Below are 23288 nucleotides of genomic sequence, written 5' to 3'. Positions count from 1 at the left end.
TTGGGGGCTTGTTTCTAAGGTGCAGTTACATTTGGGCTTGTATTTTCCCCAAAAATATTATTACTATTTGAACCAGTGGTTCTAAAATATGTCAAAAATAATGTATTTGTCCCTTCACCCCCATCTGAAAATGTTTTGTGCCAGGGACTCCAAATTTGTGTTTGAAAATGGTAGATCTACAAGCTCACAACGCGTCACATTGTGACGCATTGTGAGCTTGTAGATCGGATATTTTCAAATAGCCAATATAGGGTAGAGTGCTCACTGCTCAGTGGCTATGTGGTTTCTTTTGGGCTTGTTTTCATAGACCTGGTTGCTTATTTCTCTCACACAATCTGGCAACACTGGTACTGAGTTGAGGATGCAGAGATTTTCTCACCGAAGAAATCAGGAATGGAAGCAGATATAATAATAAACGCGCAGCGACAACCATGAATCTAACACAGAACATTTAAGTTCACGTCTTTATCAATCGGTCGCATTCAAGAAATGATTTCTGCATAGACAAGATCGCGTTTGATTTTGGCTTCTACTACAGCCTGTAGCTAACTGTCAAGCAGTAGCAGCCACATCATCAGCATCGGCAACCATCAGATAATCGGTAGCATCCAAACAAGCTGTTAGGCGTGTTGTTGACTGAGGGTTCTATAAAGTCCTTGCATGCGTCACCCATGCGACAATAAAACCTGGAGCCAGCTGTTAATCTTGCCGTCTTGTAGAAATTGTCATTATTATTATGGCAGACAATATCATCATGAGTAAGGCTGCTACAATGGAGATCCCCATTAATATCAATGGAGATACAGGGACCTTGCAAGAAGATGACAGCTTGGAGCAGGTGAGTGGCGTTTCTCTTATTCCATCACCTTAATGCCTAGCTCTGGTCCAGAGCGTTAGTGGGTTATCTCTAACGCTCTGCCAGGTGCGCTGCTCTGCTCATAGACCGAAAATTCCACTGCCGTGCGAGGTCTCCGTCTTAATAGTAAAAAATAAACCAAACCATTTCGCCACTCACCGAAACAAAGGCAGTTTTGGGTTGTTGGAAGTGTATTCTCCAGGGTGGGAAGCCTCTCAGCACCCCACCTTCTCTGTAAAATACAACTTTTTGGGCAGAAAATAAAATGTCCGCCAGACTTTTAAATTATTTTATTTACTCCACTGCGCCCTCTACAGACCTGGTCAATATAAATGACCATTGACCAGATCTATAGAGGGCGCAGTGGAGTAAATAAAATGGTCTGTGAGAATAGCAGCGCGCCTGGCAGAGCGTTAGAGAGAACTCGCTGACGCTCTGAACCAGAGCTGAGAGCTGACCAATGCAATGCCCCACATTCAATGAGTATTGACAACTGACAATATGATGAAGGCATCTTGTATCGACATGTTCCACTAGTATCATGTATGTCAGTCTGACCTTGATTGGATTAAAAGCTAACGTTATACATACTGTATAATACTGTAGGCCCAGGCCCACACCACCACCACCAATGATGATTTCTGTGGATCATCAGTTGTGTAAAGTAACTGAGTACATACATTTACTCAAGTACTGTACTTAAGTACAATTTTTAGGTACTTACTTTACTGGAGTATTTCCAATTTTCAGTACTTTTACTTCTACTCCACTACTTTTTTTCTCCACTCCAATTATCTGACAACTTCAGCCCTATATACATTTAGGCCATTTGAAAATAGCCGATCTATAAGCTCACAATGCCTTGCCATGCGAAGCATTGTGATCTTGTAGATCTGCTATTTTCAAAATATATTTATACATTGTATAAATGTTAAAACTTGTGAAATGGGACATTCTGCATAATGAGTACTTAGTTAGTACTTACTACTTTTGGTAGTACATTTTGATACAAATACTTTTGTACTTTTACTCAAGTAAATGTTTAATTCCGGACTTTTATTAGTAACAGAGTGTTTCTACATTGCACCATATCATTAATTCTAAAAGCATGGAATCATTTTGGCTCCTGCCCTGTTTAATAATAACGGACTGTTTTATTAGATGACCTTCACATGTTGTGTCTTGTTCTCACACAGGCTGCACAGATTCAGTGGAGCTTAGATGAAAAGGTAGGAAAAGTGGGTTGCAACATTAGAATGTAATAATTAAATGTGGTTTGGACCTGTAGTTAACGTTACATACTTTATTACATGATTTATAAGTCCTTATAATGAAATGTATTAAGGCTATCCCTTAAATTGTAATCCCCTGGATATTTATTTGAAGGAGTTCCATTAAACTAGTTTTAATAGTGTGTGTGTGTGTGTGTGTGTGTGTGTGTGTGTGTGTGTGTGTGTGTGTGTGTGTGTGTGTGTGTGTGTGTGTGTGTGTGTGTGTGTGTGTGTGTGTGTGTGTGTGTGTGTGTGTGTGTGTGTGTGTGTGTGTGTGTCACCAATACTATACATTATACATCTAGCCTGAACTACTGTTCAGTATTGTTCATGTACTCCGCCGAAGGTCGAAGGCATGGCGAGAGAGTATGTTTTACCCCTTGTCCGTCCGCCCGTGTGTCCGACCCGTGTGTGTGTGTGTGTGTGTCCGTCTGCCACCAGCTAATCTCCGGCACCGTTGGCCCGGTCGCTCCGAAACTGTGCACACACACTCCCTGGATGCCAATTCAGAACCTCTGCCCCAAATCTTTCACATGGGCCTGTTATAGCGCCACCAGGAGATTTGTGCAAAACCCATTTTTTTTATATTACTCCTACAAATTTTATCCAATCCATTAATCCAAACGTCATGCAAATCGGTACACAGTATCACTATAGTCATGTGATCAACACGGATCTGTCCGATTTCCCATATTCCATCCTCATTGCCTAAGGTTGGTTTCCAAAGTTTGCAGGATTGGTCCGTTTTGAACAAAAAGTCTCAAAGTATACACACAGCTTGGGATATCCGTGAAATTTCACACGCACATTCCCACTAAGCCGAGGAAGAAATGCCACCCTTCTCACATTGGCCTGTTATAGCGCCACCAGCAGGTCTAATTTAGCAAAACAATTTTTTGGAACAAAATGCCTCAAATCATGAATGCAGTGTCAATGCAAGAATAAATGGCACGTTGGCACCCTTTTCAAATTGGCCTATTATAACGCCACCAGGAGGCCAGAATAACGTACCTGACCTGGCGGAGACCTGTGCTCCGAGGAGCACTTTTTCTAGTTCCATCATATTTCTTTAGATACATAATATCTGAAGTAAATTATAAGGAGGAATGAGAAGTTGCTGGTTGTTATTGCAAATGTGTTTTTTAATCCACTAGGACTTGCAGCAGGTGATGGTGTCTGGGCCCAACATGAATGAAACCAGCATCGTCTCAGGAGGTTACGGAGGGCCAGCAGGGGGCATCATTCCTACGAGCACCATCAAAGGTACTGTCGCCTCTTCCCAAACCTGGTAAACTCATATTTCAAACCTTCCATCATCCAGAACAACTCCATGATGTTTGTTACTATTGTGAATAGCTGTGTGTGTGTGTGTGTGTGTGTGTGTGTGTGTGTGTGTGTGTGTGTGTGTGTGTGTGTGTGTGTGTGTGTGTGTGTGTGTGTGTGTGTGTGTGTGTGTGTGTGTGTGTGTGTGTGTGTGTGTGTGTGTGTGTGTGTGTGTGTGTGTGTGTGTGTGTGTGTGTGTGGGGTGGGGGGGGGGGGACTAATACTATTCAGTCATATTATACTATTTTTACAATCCTCCATATCCCATAGGGCCAGCAATTCACTTCAACCCAGAGTATTTGGACAGAAGGCGAACCCCTGCCTCAGGACCAGGTGGCTGTGAAAAGCCTCTATCCAAGTTATTAAATCTAACCTAACTGGGCTGATCCTATTGCATCTTTTCTATTTAATTTTTTTCGTAGGCGTTTGCTATTGCTTGACCAAGGGAATCGTCAGCGGTCTTTGCCTGTTCTGTCTTTAACTCTCATACATTAAGTCTCTCCAGTGGCCACAAGCAACTTGGAATTCCACTGATTTCAAAATAATGGATGTGTTGACCTGATTGCAAGAATGTTATGTTAAGTGTTGTCTGTGAATGTTTTTAATATTGATGGCCTCTTTTGTACTGGAAAATGCACATAAAGTGACCATTTTAATAATTATACCACTGTGTTATTCGTAACCTAACCCATGACATCCATTTTTCATTAACAGTTTTATTTATTCACATATTTATTTCATTCTGCATGAGAAACTTGCATGGTGCATCATCTCAAAGCCCTTTTTAGCACCAACCTATTTTACATCCACAGTATATTCACCACTCTTCATATCTGTCTATATCTTCTGGTTTCAACAAACATAACACCCTCTTTTAATTTCATTTGTACTCTGCTTTGTAACAGTGTAATTTACCCCCAAACTCTCTCATATAGAACATTTCTCTTTACCCTCACTGTCTATCATTCCCATGTTTATTTCAGACATCCGCATGAAAGCCAGGGGCCAGTCTGTGGCCAACCAAAATGCCAAACAAACAGACCAGCATCCAGGAGGTATCATTGGGCTCAGCATCATGTCCTCATTATCATCATCATATCATATAATCATAATAACAGTTGGATGAACATAAGTTGTGGTCTTGAAAACTGTAATAGGAGAAAATCCACTTTGTAACAATTTGCCTTTGATTGAATGTTGTTCTAGGGTCCATGCACCATAGCACTAGCAGTTCCTCCTTGGCATCTGAGGAGGTTTCTCGAGGTGTGGCAGTGGAGAAGTTGGACAGCGTAAAGAAATGGGGCATCAACACTTACAAGGTAAGGGTTCGACCGTGACGTCATGGCGTTCACTGTCAGTTTTGGTGTAGCTCCGATCGAGTATACAACCAAATGGACTTCTCGGAATTGAATTAACTAACAAACACTATAGCTCTGGATTGTAAATGTTATAGTAATTTTCAGACTTTCTATTTAAGTGAAATTCAAGCTTTATACTCTATAGTGAAAGTTAGAAGAACTAAATGAAACATTGGATCTCAATCTACATCACTTAGTAATAAGGAAGTCAGAATAAATAGTGAACATATTAGATTAGATTAGATATTATACACATAGCACTTCACAGGTTCAAAATGACAGACCCAAACCTTAATGGAACCTGAAATTGGTTCCGAGATCCGAGTGTAGCCGACATAATTTCTTATTATAAGAAAAATGCACCCGGACCGTCGGACGGCACCCATTATTTAATGGACCCAACAAACCTAAAACACTGTAATACCACAGTATAGGCGAGATGTCAGTTGTAGCAGACTACTATAAGAGACATTCACCACGATGAATAAGTAGCCTAATCCATGATCTAGGCCTGACCTCGACTAAGTAGACTAGTCGACTGGTTAGTCGCGGGGGGTCCGAGTCGACTAAGTGTCTCTTAGTCGACTCTAGTCGAAAAAAAAAAAAATAATAATAATTTTTAAGGGCCAAAAATGTTTTAAATCGTTTTTTGGCCAAGTCTACACCTGCAACCACACGTAACTTCCACTTTATTCTTCTTATTCCTCGTCTTTGTATTGGTATTGTTTGTGTTGGAGCGCCTCAGTGCGGCTGCAGAGTTCATGTGCAACCTCTTCCAGAGAGAGATAGAGACACTAGAAACTCTGCTGGAGACAAAACAAACTGTGTAGACTTGGCCCTTTAAAATAAAATGTATTTTGGCCCCAAAATTTTTTAAAATTTTTTTTTTTTTTTTTTTTATTAGTCGACTGCCAGTCGACTATTGGCAATTAGTCGCCAATTAGAGTCGACTAAACAAATCCTTAGTCGGGGACAGGCCTACCATGATCACACATACCACGGTGCACTTTGATTCCGCAGAGGTATAGTTTGTGCATGCGCTCTCGGCTCTCACTTTAACTGAAGGGGGAACAACTTTGTTCCCCCATAAATTGGCTGCAGTAATCTGATCCCTGGTCAGTCAACCTAGTTGATGAGTAACAGAACGGTCATTGCGGCGAGAGGCAAGCATGCAGCCAATACACAATGACGCAGCGCAATACAGTGGGAACGGTGGGGTGCTAGACCACTAGACCAGCGCCGGTCGGGAAAATAAATAAATAAATAGACCAGTCGATCACAATAGTGTCCCCCCAATAGTGGGGGGACATTCATGCCCTTCTAAACCCCCCTCCGGCGTGTTGTTCTTAAATGAGGTGTGGTCTGGTGCAATGCTAGGTTACTCACAGAGATGCAGTAAGAGTCAAAAAGCGATTGCGCTTTAGACCTGCTCTGATTGATTGATTGAATACTTTATTAACATGATTATTAACTGTACAGGAAGTATAGTCAAACGTTATGCGAAAAGAATAACACAAAAATCTATTTAAATTATCTCTGTGCGTCTTTGGCAACCATGAGGAAAGAGAGAGGGGGAGAGAGCTGAAATAAGCTGTTTATTTCATGAATCAATAGCCTCCTTCCATGCTTTATCTGTCTCTGCTCAATGACAGCAGTAACATCGTCAATAAACATTTTGGAACTCTGATGCAAGACACACAGTACACAGCGGCTATGCCATGCTTTAATACGTGGTTTAAATAAAGAACTGATAATGAGAAATGATTACCGGTATTAAGTTAATGTCAAGAAAGATATCACGGATGTGTCTTAGAGCATGAATGAGGAGACATTGCTGGAGGAAGGTGTGATTCTTTGCATGCCCAAAATGCCAGGACGTCATGGAACAAGTGCTTCCATGACGCTTGTGACAGACGAGCGTCATCTGAACCATGGCTAAGATTGTCTATATAGGGCCCTGAGTCTTGAGTGGTGAAACCACCATCTTCTGGGAGCTTAAAGATTGGCAGAACTTATTCTAACAGTTGGATATTTTCGCTAATTTAATTATTTGTCTCTTATCTGTATGAAGATGTCATTAGAGATACATGAATGATGTAAATGTAAATTCCCATCGAAAGGAGGTGTCATTCACTGCTGTCGTTTTTCCTTTTTCTCCTTTGTACATAATTTGTATTTGTTGATGACATGTATTATTGTGTAATTGTTTATGCTATGTTGATGAATTGAATGCATAGGACCACAATGGAAACAAGTCCCCAGGACTTTTTTGTGTTATCATTTTAGCCTTAATGTCTTTCTGTACCTCGTTAACATTTCACATCAATCAAATGTAATTGACGCCTATCTAACTGCCAGAGCCTTTTCAATTCCATGACCTTTCCAGGCTGTGGTCATTGTTATTCAAGTTTTATATATGACAAGTGCACTGCACACTCAAGCAGACATCTTCTAGCCTATATATTTTTTTAAGCTATTATCATCAGGTTTCATAACAGTGGGTTTATTGTAATTTTATTGTCCATAATATATCCATCCTATTCCAGTGTACCAAGCAGATGTTCTCGGAGCGCTTTGGCCGAGGCTCACGAACAGTGGACTTGGAGCTGGAGGCTCAGATTGAAGTGTTGAGAGACACCAAGGACAAGTATGAGAACATACTAAGACTGACCATTGCACTCACCAACCATTTTCACAACATGGTGCAGACACAACAGGCTTTGGGAGATACCTTTGCAGAGCTCAGCCAGAAATCCCCAGAGCTGCAGGTAATTGTGTTTCTTTAGGTTCACTTTTGACATGAACTGCAGATAATATCTGCTAACTATATTATAGTTAGCAGCCATAGCAGGTAACCCCACTGTCTTTGTTGGCAGGATGAATTTGGATACAATGCAGAAACACAAAAGCTGTTATGTAAGAATGGGGAGGCTCTGCTGGGTGCCATCAACTTCTTTGTGTCCAGTGTGAACACACTGGTTAACAAAACTATGGAGGACACTCTGATCACTATCAAGCATTATGAGAATGCAAGGTAAAATAGCATGACATTTTGATCAGTTATTTTGATCGCTGATACATGGACAAGTCACAAGTATAGGTTTTGATGCTTGGAAATTGTAGGGAATACATGATTGACAGCTTTTATCTCTATCTCCATGCAGACTTGAATTTGATGCCTACCGTGCGGATCTGGAGGAGTTGAGCCTGGGTCCAAGGGATGCTGCTACCATGGTGCGCATTGACATGGCCCAACATGATTACCAGATCCACAGAGACAAATATGAAAGACTCCGTAGTGATGTCTCCATCAAACTCAAATTTCTGGAGGAGAATAAGGTTTGTAGTAAAGATATTGTCTAAAATAGCAAAAAGATAACACAAGAAATGCATCTTAATGATTATCTTTGAATGCAGAAATGCTTCATATAATATATTGTAACCAAGAGAGAAAGGGTATACTGTATAACAGACAGACCACTGACTTATAATTAGAAAATATATTCTTTATATCACAATGTAGATTAGAATATAAAAATAAGCAATGGAATGAATCCATTCAAAGAAACATGTTATGTGGGGGAACACCCCTCAATACATTTAGATTGATAAGAGTAAAGATGATCAGAGAGCAGATAGAAAATAACTTGTTAGTATGCTGCGCTAGGTTCTTGCACACTGTTTTTAACATTTGTTTGTTCTCTTGCATTTCATTTTGTCCTCTAGGTGAAAGTGATGCACAAACAACTGCTTCTCTTCCATAATGCTATCTCAGCTTACTTTGCTGGCAACCAGCAGCAATTGGAACAAACTCTTATACAGTTCAATGTCAAGTTAAAACCACCAGGTTCAGACAAGCCATCCTGGCTGGAGGAACAATAAGGGTACTCATGGTTCAGCTGTTTGAGACATAAAGGTTCAGTGAGGAACTGGCCATTGCACAGTAGCAGTAGATGATTAGGTGGCATTCAACCAGAACTATACTGTAGGATCAGGAAAGGCAAGTGATAAGGGGAAACACTAGAGCTCAATTTGTTGTGTTTTTCAATGTCACACATTTTTCATATGATGGTTCAGCTACAGTGTAACCTGTATTTAGGATTTGTTTTCCCACAAAATCATGTTTGTTATTCATTTTAGGTACTGTAGCACAATTATTTACATGTACTGTATATCACCTGTTATTTATGTAAAATATTCTATTGTGGAGAAATCCCTGGGCAACTTTGCACATGCATTTATTATTTCTTTTTAATGTTGTGGTTTAAAACATTATCTTTAACATGTCAGGGCATTGTCACCTGGATGGTCAGTTTACTGTTTACAAGCTTAGAGGGGTAATTCTCTCTAACTTAAAGATACAATCCAGAATTCATTTGACTATCTAATCTTCAAACATGAAAGAGGTTTGAATTGTAGATAGAAAATATTATTTTTTAAACTTTCTAACCCATTACAACTGTAGGCCTGTTGTATACCAGTGTTTACAGACATAATAATTACATTGCCTTTTAAAGCCTCATGAAACCCCCAAACTCATGTTTAGCTGCCACATAATGTCAGACCTCAAATAAAAAAAGTTGGCATATAAATTAAGCATATCTTGTTTAATTTATATTGTGAGGTTTTTCTACAGCAGAGGTCCTAAACTGAAAAGGCATGACATTTACACATCTGCTAAGTGATAGTACATTAATTAATGGTGGATGGGGAAACTGAATGTTACGTACACATTTCAGTATCTGTTTGAGGACAGACTGTACAACTACATATTTCTTTTATTTTGGGTTATTTATTTGTCTATCCCTTTGTACTGTAACATAGTTTGTTACATGTCTCATAGTTCCTTTCATAGTTACTGTTGTTTGCCATGTGTTCTGCATTTCTGACCAAGATTACAGTACAGTTATATCCTTCTTAATTAAAATGTCCATGCAGCATACAACAGCAGGCTTCCACCGATGATGTATGTATGTATATGATGTATAATAAATATATACTATGTACTTTTCTCTACAGTATGTAATGTGAACTTAACCATTCATTATATACATGATATTACAGCTGATCATGTCTTTCAGGAGTTGTTATTTCTCAATCATCAAATTACTGCTGCTTTACCCATTTTAAATAACTGGTACAAGATTTTATAAAGCCCTATACTGTACATTATACAGTACATTCAATAGTAATGAAGACTTTTCCCCCCTTTTTCACGAAAAGTTTGTATTGGAGATATAACTGATGCAGCTGTGCGTAGAACCATACTTTGTTGTTTCATCTTTAGCCCTATTTGGAGGGAATGTTTTGGGCATCGTGTGACAAGTATTGAGGGTAAGAATCAATGTGCACAGGATTAGCAATCACAAACATGACTAATGTACATTGGATGTACAACTTTGCTACACATGAAATTGGTCTTGAAACAATACAACTCTGTTGTATGTACAGTAGGGTGCTATACCCTGTGGGGTGGTGATGCCCCCACCCCCTTCTAATGTTTTGTTTATTTGATGCTGAGGTAGGGACTCAGCTTGGGATGGAAGTAGGGCTGCTGCACAATATTGTGTCCGCGTCAACATCGCAATGCAATAGTGAGATTGCAATGTGGTAAGTTGGGTCAGTTGCATTGTACTAAAACAACTTCCTGTCCTCCTTGGAAGAAAGCAAAAACTATAAAGGTTTGCAATTTTTATCTGGAAGAAAACAGGATAGTTAAGACATAACAATGATTTAATGACTTCATGGTAAGTGGTGCACACACATTCTGTGTTCAGAAGTGTCATGTTGAGTCATCCAGTATTGAACTGCCGTTATTTCCGCTTCTAAAATCACCCTAATCTTTGCAATAGTGATACATTCTTTACATTTAGATACTGTACGTGCAGATTTGCGTATATCTGTGACATTATGTAACTTCCTTCTATGCCTTATTTGAGCTGATAAAACCCCAGCCCCCCCCCCCTCACCCACCCACCCAAAAAACAAACAAACAAAACAAGTTAGAGTAGGGGTGTTAATTCTGACTAAAGGCAAGGCAAATGGCCATAGATTAAAGAATGACAGGATTTTTATTTGCCTAGCCTTACACAGCTTTTCAAAGTTACCAACAGTTATTTTATACAGGACTACAATCATAGATGTGCCTACTTTATCCTTCTCTCCCCAGTAAAGTTAATCCTCTCCAAATAGGGCTATTCTCAGGTCAAATAATCATCTCCATATCAGATGAAAAAAACAAGACAGAGATTTTTTTTATTGTCTCTATCCCTTTCTTTGGGCAATTATTTCACTTGTCTGTCCCACTACAATTTTGTGATGTTGGTCTACTGAGAAGAAATTGTTACTTTCCTGAAATGTTTTGTGAAAGAACGAAGCTGATTGCATTATCATTATTATCAGTCATCCTTTTTCCGACAGTGAAATGATCTGTTTGATTTGTGACTGATTGTGTCACTTTATCAGACACCCTCATGCTTAGTCTGACAGGTTTTTTTCTCTTGCAAGAAATTACTCGTGGTTGGTTCACATAACATCTGTTATGTCATTGTCATTACATTATATAGATTAGCCTACTTTGTTGTTTCTCACCAATGACCATGATTGAGGATCCCAAGAAGAAAATTTAGAACAATTAAGGTTATACAATAAAGGCAATGAGTAAAAGAATAACTGGCTGTTATATATCACCTAGCCTGTAGATCAGTGGTTCTCAAGTGGGGTCCATGCAGGTACCCTCGGTTACAGGTCTGTAACTCTGAGAATTATAGGGGTCCTTGAAATTAAAATGTTTGAGAACCACTGGCCTAGAGTAGATTTACTGTATTAATAGTCTATTACTGAAACAGAATAGGCATACAGCAGACCTGCTATGACCTACAGTAGCCCTGAAACGTGTCCAACGTTGTCATCTTTTACATGACAATCATGACTAAACTTCAACCTGGTGTTTGCACTTTTCTTTTTTTTGGTCCGTACATCTACATAAAAGTTCAGATTTCAAATATAAAGTGCCTACGCCATGGCCACGGATGTTACAATTCTGTACGGGCTATCGGAAGTACCCGTATCTTCCGTATTGTTCAATGAAAAGTATTTTAATCCGATTGGTGGCCATTTTCTCATAGAGTAATAACATATCAGAGTGCAATACACCTCTAAACCATTAGGGTGGGAGGTGTGATCCATGGCTACAGCAGACCATACTTTCAAGAGAAACTATCCCCCAAAAAATCAATTACGTCAAAGTAAACACATTGACGTGGCTAGTGAAATGAGGAAATGACAAGGTGCAACTTGTCTGGACCACTGAGCTGTATAAGAACGAGTCTGGACGCGTATGGAGTGTAGTGTAGTGTAGTGGTACCCATTCTACCCAACCCTGCAGAGAAGGTGGACCATCAATGACTCCACTGCTGGGCGTGTCGTGTACAGACTGTCTACACAGGTGAACATTTCAACACACTTCTCTTCTCCCGTACGGGCTGAAAGTGTCATCTAGCTCGTGTTAAAGTTCCACACGAGGACAGAACTAAGGACCGTGGACGTGAATTCAATTTGCAGAAATTAGGCCTAGAGACGTCGAGCCACTATAATTAGCCGAGGCAAAAGGTAAGATGATTTTGTTCTTCTGATCCGAGTCCGAAATGACAATAGCGCAACAATATGCTGCTACATGTTGCCAATAGGCTACCCAAGATAATTTGTATCCACTTTATTTAGAAGAATGTTGCCTTGCCTTAAAGACAAGCATTTTACATATGAACGACAATGAACGATATACAATTCAAAGGGCTGTACATTGAGACAGGTGGTGATGATATTTTTGGTTAGAAATTTTATTTTTTATAAAAGCTTCAATGTTATAATGTCCCAGTTCCAAGTTTGTCATCTCTTTCCTCCCCAATGTTGAATTTCACTTGTTTATCCTGTAGTGTAGCCTATCCTGTAGCCTATAACCCTAACCCTATTTGGATCAAATTGGTATTCCGACCTGAAAAATGTATTATATTTTTTTCTAAAAAGAGCTGTAGAGAGAGAGGGAAACAAAACAATATCACTTACATCACCTTTAAGACACAGAAAATAAAATGAAACTGAAAAATACGAATAAAAGTATAGTGCAAAATACATTATAAAAAAACTCAGTAAAAGGCAGAGGCAAACAGAAAGGTCTTTATGTTTCATTTAAAATAATTTAGAGTTCTAGCAGACCTGCAGTTTTCTGGGAGTTTGTTTGATCAACTAAATGTTTAGTTCTGGCTGTATACGCCTTTATTCATCACAACTCTTTATTTGACTGACAATAATTTACTATTTTACATGTCTCAATCCCTCACAGCTGTGTGCCTCAGGCCATGATAACTTCTCATACGAAGTGACAGCTTCACAAGAAGATGCATTCAGGTGTTCCCCCACCACCTCCCCCTCCACCTCCCCCACCTCCTCCTCCACCACCACCAGCACCAGCACCACCACCGGCCACTGGCCAAGTATGCCTGTCCAGGTCAGAACGCCGCGGCTCAAAGATGAGGAACTTCAACTGGGACACCATTCCTAAACACATTGTAATGGCAAAGCACAACATCTGGACAGCCCCGAAGACTCTACAGGAATATCAGCTGGACACTGACCACATGACGGAACTGTTCAGCCACAGCCAGCCGGGACAGGGACAGCCTCACAATAAGGCCCAACACCGCCAGAGCCTGCGGGGCCTGCCGACATCAAGCTCAGGAGGACTTGAAGTGGTGAGTCTTTGCTATGATAAGAATATTCTACCAAAGCAATAACACCTTCTTATTTATTCAGGAGAAACTGTTTGACTCACTCACTGTTGAGTACAGTAATGTAGTCTGTTGGACCTTATTTCTTAACGTATGCTGTTTAACGCTAAGCATTCCTAGTGGCAGTTTCCCCAAGACTAAAACATTGCAACAAGCAATCACAGCAATCTCAGCTATGTAAGATTTTGGCCATGGATAGCCTCCTTTGGCTTACTCATTAAACCACTATCACCCTAAAGCCTATTGATTACAATTCCTGGTAGTGTGTTTAAAGTGAAACTCTTTGGCCTAAAATGTCTCTACATACTACCGGTATATATCTTTTTAAACAAGTAATGATGTGGAAGTAATGGGTTAATAGGTTCACTCCTAGATCTGTAGTTCCTCTTAGATGCTTCCCCAGGAACATGGTATTTTAGAATCACACAATAAAGGGTGGAGTCTTATTATTCTTCATATCTGTTTGCCAAGGGAAAGCGTTCGTCATACTGTATTATTCTGTATTCTGTATGCAAGCTATACAATAAGCTGCCTTCCATTCTGTCTAAAGGCAATGTTTTTTTCTGAGAGGCTAAAGTCATTACATATGTAATGTATTTGTAGCTTTCAGTAGTGAAACTTCTCTGTCATTATACTGTAGGTCAATAGTGATACTGAAAGTAGGATGGAATCTGTTTGACTTTAGTGGGATGGAATCTGTTTGACCTATGTACTCCTTTTGAAGTACTACTATGTAGGCTATCTCAATAAACATCATTGCACTAGAAAATCCTGAGTGACAATTTAACCGAGAGTGTAAAAATGTGTTAAATTACAGTGTGCTGTAACAGTAATAGTTCCACTTTGGCCCAATTACTGCAATAAAATCAATTGCAAAGTATCCAATAATATTGTATAATATAATATCCGGAATATTTGTCTGCTTAAAAGTATGAGGTACTTGTAGGTAATATACAAGATGATGATCAAGCCAATAGAATCTTTATCTCATCAGCTGCTACTGACAAGTTGATTTTCTGCCTTTGTGTCTTTAAGGTTACCATTCTCAGTTCAAAGAGGAGCATGAATGTTGGAATTTTCCTAAAACAGTTCAAGAGGTGAGTCAGTGTGGCAGAACTATCAATGTATGTATTGTTTTGCACTTCAAGTTTATAACACTGAATCAGGCGCACAGCTTCATTCACAGTATTTGTCGTACAGTTAAAGATCTCTCATTGGCATGTCTTAACAGGCCAAATCCACATAGCCTAACTACACTGCAAGAACAGGTCATCCCTCCCTAAGCTGGGACACAGATCAACTATTGAGAAATGAAAACATGACTTCTGTTACTGTTATTTGGCAATGGCAACATATCTGACATATTATTACAGTATTATATATGTATATACATTTATATATTTCTCATGTCTGGTATGCTGTCCTCATACATATTAATATAATACACAACTACTACACACAAGAAATCTGAACATACTAGTAGTAATAATGACACGTTCAATTGTAGGATGTTGTGTGTATTCTCATAATAGTGTTATAGTAGTATTGTTTGTGCCTCTAAGTGTTGGAAAAAATGTGTTGCTATTTACACTCTCAGGTCTCAGCAGGTAGTGGCGTGTTGTTGCAGTCTAAATAACAGGAAGTCAGAGTTTTACATTAGGAAGTGCACACTGCAGATAAAAGGTCCCCCAGCTAAAATAAAGCCAGGGTTATACAGAAAAATAGCCACTACTGTAAGTGGTAATAAGTGAATTTGCTAGTATCTAATAAATGTATCTATATCTGTCTCTCCGTCTCCCTGCACAGGTCTGTGAGTGATATGATTGAAGACATTAATTTAGGAAACAGCCTTAAATTTGGTACAGGGAAACTGAGGGAACTGTGCAAGCTGTTGCCAGAAGAAGGAGAGGTACTAGTGTTCGATGTTTTCATACTACTGTATGTCTGCTTTGTCATGAAATGTTTACTTGTTGCTGAAAACTGAATTGATAAAACAGAATCTCAATATAATACTGTCTTTATTTTTTTTGGATACAGGTGAAACAGCTGGTCGAGTTTAATGGCAACAAGTCAGCTCTTCCTGAAGCAGATCTATTTATGCTGATGCTGGTCAAGATTCCCAGGTGAGCTAATGAAACGAACAGTTTTTTGGGCTTTACATAAGTGTTGTGCGTCTGTTGTTTCATTAACAGTGGGAAAACTTTATCTCTCTTATGTCTGTTAGCTATGAAGAGCGTCTCAACAGCTTAGTGCTCAAAGAGGAATTCTTCCCCCTCATGGAAGAAATGCATAAATCCATAAGCATTTTGACCACTGCTGGCAAAGGTATTGCTTATTCTATATTTGTAATACATAATAACAGCGCTAATAATCCACTTGGACTGTCGATTATTCACAATGTTTATGTCTTCATAGAGCTGCTGGAGTGTGATGGAGTCCACTCTGTTATTCGACTGGTACTGAAAACAGGAAATTACATAAATGCTGTGAGTGTTTGATGTCATTTTGAGATTATACTTTTAAGTCTCAGTGTTTATTTTTTTTATCACTTTGTTCATCTTTTGTTTTTCTATTTGTTTGATTATAGGGTGGATATGCAGGAAGTGCTGTTGGCTTCAGAATGACATCCCTCTTGAAATTAGTCGACACCAAAGCAAACAAACCAGGCATGAACCTCATGCATTATGTTGTGATGGCAAGTACAGTACACCTAATGTTCCTAATCTAATTGTGGTAGTCTTTGTTTTTGTACCTATGATGATGTCTGTATATAATGTGCCTTTTCAAATATTTACATATTTACAACAGCAAGCTCAGAAGGCTGATGTGACCCTCCTCAAGTTTACAGAGCAACTCAAACACATTGGTCCTGCAGCAAGGTAAAAAAAAAGAAGTTATTATTAAAAACACCCATTTTAACTTATTTTTTGCCTATATAATATTATTTTACTTGTTCTGTTACACCCTTAGAATAAGCAAAGATGACATTGAAGCCGAGTTTGAGAGAGAGGTGAAGAAAATACAGCAGGCCAAAACCACCACAGAAAAGCAGGAAGACCTCAAGCCACAGATGGAGGATTTTCTAAAGGTTAGGCCCTATTTTGGCCAGTCTCAGCCACACATTCAGCACCTGTGTAGATGATGATTGTACTGTAGGCCTTTGTCCTAATAGTTTGGCACTGATCCCATCTAGGAGGCTGAGGCCTGTCTGGAGGAGAGACAGATCTCTCTTCAGAGGCTGAACTCAGTGAGTGACTCGGTGGCAGGATACTTCTGCGAGGACCCCAGCATGTTCAAACTGGAGGAGTGTTGCACCATTTTTAAATCCTTCTGTGACAAGTTTCTGCGGGCCATCCAGGTTAGCCTGTTCATGTTTGTGTTTTCATGAGTGGCGGACAATCCTGTTGAAATAATCACAACTTAACCCTCCAATTATTTCCACGCAGGAAAACAAGAATCGAGAGGGAGCCGAGATGAAGAGGAGAGACAGGGAGAGATTGCAGCTTTCTGCCAAGCGGAGGTCCACTGCCACCTGCTCCTCAATGGACAAGGAAATGGAGGGTATAGCACTGGAGTCCATGCTACAAAACATCCTTACCAGCCGCAGGTCCCGCAGAAGAGTAGGAGAGCCCTCCTCTGCTCATGGGAGCCCCACCAACAGCAGCCCCACCAATGGCAGCCTGTCAGAGATTGTCTCCCATGGAAACCTCCACACTGGAGATCACCATAGGAGTCGCTCGGAGGGGGCCAAAAATCTGTGGAACTCAGCTGGGGCCCTGACCGAGAACTCTGTACAAGATGCTGAGATCCACAACAATGAAAGTGAGGTAAAAGACTGTGTTCCAGGTGCTGAGAAGTTGAAAACACACAGTAAAGAAAACCTCAATGTCTACACAACCAAGAGGACCGGCAGCAGTTCATCCTCAGGAAGACCCTTCTCTGCGACTATTGAGGACGCCAAAGAAGAAGAACCAGAGGACAATAATAAGGAAGAGGTCCAAAAGTTGCGTGAGGCATCTAAGAAAGTTTTGCATTATCAGAACAGCCGAAGCAGTATCTCCTCTGGGGATCACAGTTTGGATAATCAGAAATCTCACAGTGCACTTAGCACCTCACCTCACCAACCCACCATTGACCTCGGAGAGGCAAGTAGCGAGGACTCGACTGGAGACCATCTTCAGCTCTCCTCTAAGACTACCATCAGCCGCCGCCATACTCTCTGTGTCCTTCCTAAAGACCCTGTGAGTGAGGAAGAGGAAGATAACCTGTGGGTTCCAGCTCCATGCAGACGTCAAAACCCAACTTTAAAAGATATAGGGAAGATGAAATCAGAGGATGTCACTTTGTATTCCTCAATAAAACACAAGTTAGGTTTGACTGACCACTCTCACGGCTCTGAAACATCTGCCATTCCGAGCCAGAAATCCATTCCTGGACAGGAAGACAAGACAAATTCTTCTTTAACAGATGTGCTTGATGAAGACCAAGAGGGAATAACAACAGAGCCTCCATCTGACAATCAGACTAAAAGCCAGACACTACCCCCTAAGTACACATGGTTTAAGGCTGATTCAAATGGATTCTTAAACTTTTTCAGACGCCTTGGGGAAAAGAGCAAACAACCCCAGTAGCAAGGAAACTGTACAGAAGGCCAGTGGGACTTTTGTATAGGCTGCTTGATAGAAAGCAAATCAAGAAAGTGAATGTCATTTATGTCATATGTGAGGGGATGCACATATAACAGTATTATTGTTTATTTATATACTAATTTTTACATTTTTGAATTCTTGATCAAGTTAACGTGGCTGACAGTGAGACAGTTTGGCAGATGTAAATGAAAAAACAAACAGTGTCTGTGTTATACCACTAGATGGCAGAGAAACTATTGCTCAAAAAGAAATCACCATTGGTATTCAATAAGTTATTCCTCTATTGTCCATTGTATAGGTTTATTCATGGAAAGCTTAGTCGTTTTTTGTTTGTTTGTTAGTTTTTACTCAAAGGCTGTTTTCATGTTCCCAAGGCATTATACCAATTAATTTGATAATTGGATTAATATCACTTTACCTGCCCAGCAGAGTATTCCAAATCCTTGGACTGATGTTATTTTTGACACTTTGATAAATAGTCTCTAAATCTAAAAATGTTATTTCCGCACCATTACATTTACAAGAGGTGTATTTATGGTAAGCAATATTTGTCTGGCCTTGGGTTTACTCTCGAAGAGATGTCATTTAAGTGCTGTAAATGTAGATTATCACTTATCATTGATGCCCAAAATGATCATATGTATCAGTCCGCGGTAGCCTATCTCCGAGGCATCCCAGAGACAGGCGTTTATCTCATTCCAATAGCCTTATTACAGCATGGATCTGCAAGAGGCCAACTATATATGAGAGGGTCTATGTGAGCTATATGTCTTGTCCTTTTTGATACAGCTATTCAGTGCTATGCTGTTTTCTGCTCTGCGTTTTGGTTCCTTTGCACCCACATACAGTATATACTCCAGTGTCTCCTCAGCCATGAATTCTACCACACCACCGGCAGAGCAACTGTGTTTGGCCGTTTGACATGTTCCTTCCATTTGGTCAGCTACTGCCGTAGCATCCATGAAAATAAAGGCTGGGTATGTGATAAAAAAGTATGAAGCAGTACTAGTACTTGCAATTTGCAATTGTGATGAAATAACAGTCTGAACAAGCCATTTGGAATTTCCCTTCATTGTGATCTCAGACTACTAGGGAGTCTGGACTATTAATTTTCAAAAGGTAGACTTTAGAACATTTTGATCCTATCTTCATCATTTAATTGGTCTATTGCTCATAAGACCACCACCATTTCTGTCGACTCACTCTGTGTCTCAGAGGATGACTGTGGACAGTTCAGAAACCTGTCTACCAGTGACATCATCATCAGTAGGCAGGTTTGGTCATTTAAATCGGTCACAATTGTGTGTCACGATGTGTCGCATTGTGAGCTTGTAGATCGGCTAACTATTAGGTCCAAAGGAGTTATTCATAATGTACTTTTGTATTTTGTATGTTATTTTGAGTGTGCTGTTGTTGGCTGTCAGCAAGATAATAATAATAATAATAATAATAATAATAATAATAATAATAATAAATTGTATTTGTATTGCACTTTACATATGAAACAAACCTCAAAGTGCTACAGTACATAATAGAACAAGATAAAGATAACCATTTGCAAGATAATCAAAAAGTCTAAAACAGGTTAAAAACATGTTTAAAATGGAGAGGCAGGGTTATTAAACCGGCTTAAAAAGCTAACCAAATGCTTTGTTAAAATGGTAGGTTTTTAGTGCTCTCTTAAAAGTGTTCACAGATTGTGGAGCTCTGAGATGGTCCTGGGAGATGGTCTGGGAGTGAGTTCCACAGCCGGGGGGCAGCTGCATAGAATGCTCGGTCTCCCATAGTGCGGACGAGAATGGGGGTGATGTGCTCGTATTTTCGCACTCTCGTCAGGATCCTAGCATCGCTGTTCTGATGGTATAATAACGGCATGGCTTCCCTGTGCAATCTGTATGTTTAGCAAGGTATTAGGTGTTAAAATAAGTGTTGGCCTATAATCTTAAAAATTGAAAACAGTTCTTTAGACAACAGTAGGTTGAAACCGACATTCATCTGCTTGCAATGCAGTATAATCACTATAGTTTTAAGATCCCAATGCAGACAGGCTAAACTCTGATTCTTATGTGTGGGGATGGATGGCTGATCAGCCTGTGTGCATAAATTAGCTCAATTGCTATGCTGCCTGTTGGAGCTATTCACTGTTTGTATTATTTCACATTTATTGTCTTTATTTGATTTGTTTTGTAGAATTAGTTTGATTACAACAGTATTACTTCAGTTAATTTTGTGTTGCAGCTAAATTTATTTTGTCAGCTTTTATCAGATTTTATTTTGAAGGTATTGGGCAATTAGGGTGCACAGGTGAATTTATTTAAGTTTTTACCAGACTCAGGGTCAGACCAGAAGCAGAACAACATAATGCTGATTTTCATGTAAAAGCTGAAATGGAATAAAACACTGCAAAACCTGTTAATTCTGCCTGGACATTGGACTCTTTTAAAACCCTGACCTGGGTAAGATTCACTACCTGGTGCATCAGTGGCTTTTTGAATTGTTTATTGTTTTGAGGACAAATCGCCTGACGCCTACCATGCCCAAGAGCAGGTATGTCATCACACCCAGCTCAGAGTCTAATTAGTTTGACATAAGCCAGGTGTGACTGGTTAAATCTGCCATCACCCACAATGCCTACGTTTGTGGGGACTATGATTGGTGTAGACGAGTCAGCTGAGCTGCGTAGTTCACTGTGATTGGTCTAGTTTCCTTGGGGGGCGTGTATGCATACGCTGAGATTGGATATTAGGTACACATTCACAGAAAAAAGCTCTATGACAAGCCCTTTCGGGTCTACGCTGTAAAAATGTTGCATTGTCTTTCTAAAGAGGGAGTGATCCATTGGCAGGCAGTGACTGAAATTCATGCTAAGTTAATACTTTTTTCCTTTTTTTCATGCTAAATTAATACTAAACGACCCCTAAACAGCCTGTTACATTAGAGGTAGAGCACAGGAGGAGCACTGGTAAGTAAATCAAACACATTTTGGTGAAAACGAACAACAATTTGTGAAAATAAAGGTCACAGATGTGAACCCCCTGAAGTTAATCACAATGCTAATTTATAAGCATTATTTCTTTGTTTTCCCTCCTGGCTCCCTCTGCAGCTGTCCTACAAATACATCACAAAAATACAGATGGCCGCTGTATGGTTTCAGGACAGGACCGTATTTGGTTCAACTATTGTGTTTGTCTTAACTGGGTCAGTGTTACAAAGGCAGCCTGTATGTCAGCAAAACTGAAGCATTGCAAGCTTGCATGACAAAATGAAGGCTGGCAATCACAAGTGAAGTCGTGCAGAGCGTATAATGGTAGACCCACCTGGAGGTTCATTGTAATGAAAAGGTCACAGCCCCCTGGATGTACCCCCTGCTATACTGCTAGTGGCACTGCCAGGCAGCTACCCCCTGCCTCAACCAATCAGGCCCAGACACCAGTGTAGGATTAACACGAACGCATAAAGGTCTATCTATCTACACAGTATTAGGCAGTTGAGATCAGTGCTGCCTACCACCACTGTAGCTCTAGAATGGCTGTGATATTGCAAACATTCTGGGTACATATTACAGCCATAGAACACAGCCATGCCCTCCTGGGGAGGGAGTCATCGCGGCGGAATTCTAACTTCTAGTGCTTTGTGTTGCAACTTGGGGTCAGATCTTGTCATCATCCCGTCAGGCCAGAACGGCCAGGAGACTGAGATTATGTTTTCGCCCGTGTGTCTGTGAACAGCTAATCTCTGGCACCACTGGATCAATTACCGCTAAACTTTGCACGTACACTCCTAGTATGCAGAGGAAGAACCTCCATGCCAACTTTTTCAATTCGGCCAGACCTCGTGTGGTGCTAACAGGCCGCTTCACCTTTTTGCTGATAACTCTTGAACCATGCGTAGGTCATACAATAACAATAAATTGCCCCTGGATTCTTTGGATCTTGACGCAACTCGCCTCAAGGGTGGAGATTTTCCAATATTGTGCGTTTTCTTCAAAACGCTTTTTGCTACTACTCAACAGATTTCCAAAACACGTGCAAATCAGTACACATCACGTGATCAAGATGTATCAGTCAGGCCCTTTTTCCACAAAAAGAACTTTGGTCCTAGAACCGGTTCTGTTCTTGGAACCTTGTGCTTTCCACCAGTTGTAAGCAGAACCATTGTAATCAAGGATACGTCATGAACGGAGGGTGTTGATGTTTAAACTTAACAGCCTGATGATAGTAGCCTGGCTCCAGCCCCTTAATCGCTAGCCATGGTCATTAAAAGAAATATGTTCTAATGGAGTGAAACGAAATGAATTCTGGCTGAGTGTCAGGCTATGATGATGGACCTTTATTTATTTCACGGGGGAAATTCAATCATCAATGGCAGTTAGAGTTTTTTTTTTTTTAATGGAAACAATATTTTTTAAGGCTGTCAATCCGTTATGAATGGATATACGTGTGTGTAAAGAATATCTAAAGTGGATATTATGAAGCTGGATAGTGTGGACTTTACACCAGTGGAAGTAAGATGAATCTTGCATGTTGCGAAACAAAGACATAGTTACATGTAACTATCAAACTAAATAGATCACTGACTGCACTGTCTTTTTTTCTTCGCTAGCTTTTGCCATTGTTTATATCGCATGTGCATCTTCCAACCTGTAGAATATTGACACGCCCACGGTGGTTCACAGTTCAGGGCAAGAAAAAAACAAGTATTTTTTTTGTTCTAGTTAAAAATTATGCCTTTCCAGAAGTTAGATTTTCCTAAATGTTTTGTATGCTATTTAGCACGCCCAATAGTAACAGTCCATTGAAAAATATTTTCTATCAATTATTTGGGGTTTCAACCATATGCTGACCTATCTAATATTGAAATTATTACAAACCGACCACTAGGGGGCCAACCCAACTCGTTTGCAATGTTTTTTGAAGACCTTATACCCATACCTAACACCATGCCAAAAAAATCTAAAACTAGTTACCAATTGCAAAATTTTTATGATTTTTTACATATTCCCTCCCAGCTTAAAGCAATTTTAAGCTCCATCTTGACACAATCTT

The 23288-nt window shown here is 39.9% G+C and overlaps 2 protein-coding genes across 4 annotated transcripts; both read left to right on the top strand.

The window, feature by feature from the left end:
• The first annotated feature begins 344 nt into the window (after positions 1-344).
• On the top strand, positions 345-9876 carry LOC308086137 (arfaptin-2-like). 3 transcript variants are annotated; one of them, XM_080429549.1, is made up of 10 exons: positions 345-838; positions 2053-2085; positions 3282-3390; positions 3721-3783; positions 4434-4505; positions 4657-4769; positions 7355-7576; positions 7685-7842; positions 7973-8147; positions 8535-9876. In XM_080429549.1, exons 1-10 carry the CDS (start codon positions 737-739, stop codon positions 8688-8690), a joined length of 1203 nt encoding a protein of 400 aa, XP_080285675.1. In that variant the 5' UTR covers positions 345-736; the 3' UTR covers positions 8691-9876. The 3 variants fall into 3 exon arrangements, with proteins under 3 accessions (XP_080285675.1, XP_080285676.1, XP_080285677.1); XM_080429551.1 differs by having other exon boundaries at positions 731-838; positions 3282-3415; XM_080429550.1 differs by lacking the exon at positions 3721-3783.
• A 2384-nt stretch (positions 9877-12260) lies between these two features.
• fhdc4 (FH2 domain containing 4) lies at positions 12261-20636 on the top strand. The gene is made up of 12 exons (XM_080428369.1): positions 12261-12419; positions 13150-13558; positions 14630-14691; positions 15401-15503; positions 15632-15717; positions 15819-15919; positions 16010-16080; positions 16182-16289; positions 16403-16473; positions 16565-16682; positions 16788-16952; positions 17041-20636. Exons 2-12 carry the CDS (start codon positions 13205-13207, stop codon positions 18223-18225), a joined length of 2424 nt encoding a protein of 807 aa, XP_080284495.1. The 5' UTR covers positions 12261-12419; positions 13150-13204; the 3' UTR covers positions 18226-20636.
• Positions 20637-23288: the final 2652 nt, after the last annotated feature.

The sequence above is a fragment of the Gymnoscopelus braueri genome (genome assembly GCF_963280865.1).
Source record: "Gymnoscopelus braueri genome assembly, chromosome: 5".
Taxonomy (NCBI): Eukaryota; Metazoa; Chordata; class Actinopteri; order Myctophiformes; family Myctophidae; genus Gymnoscopelus; species Gymnoscopelus braueri.
The sequence above is the reverse complement of the archived record's forward strand: the minus strand, read 5'-3'. Positions and strand labels throughout refer to the sequence as shown.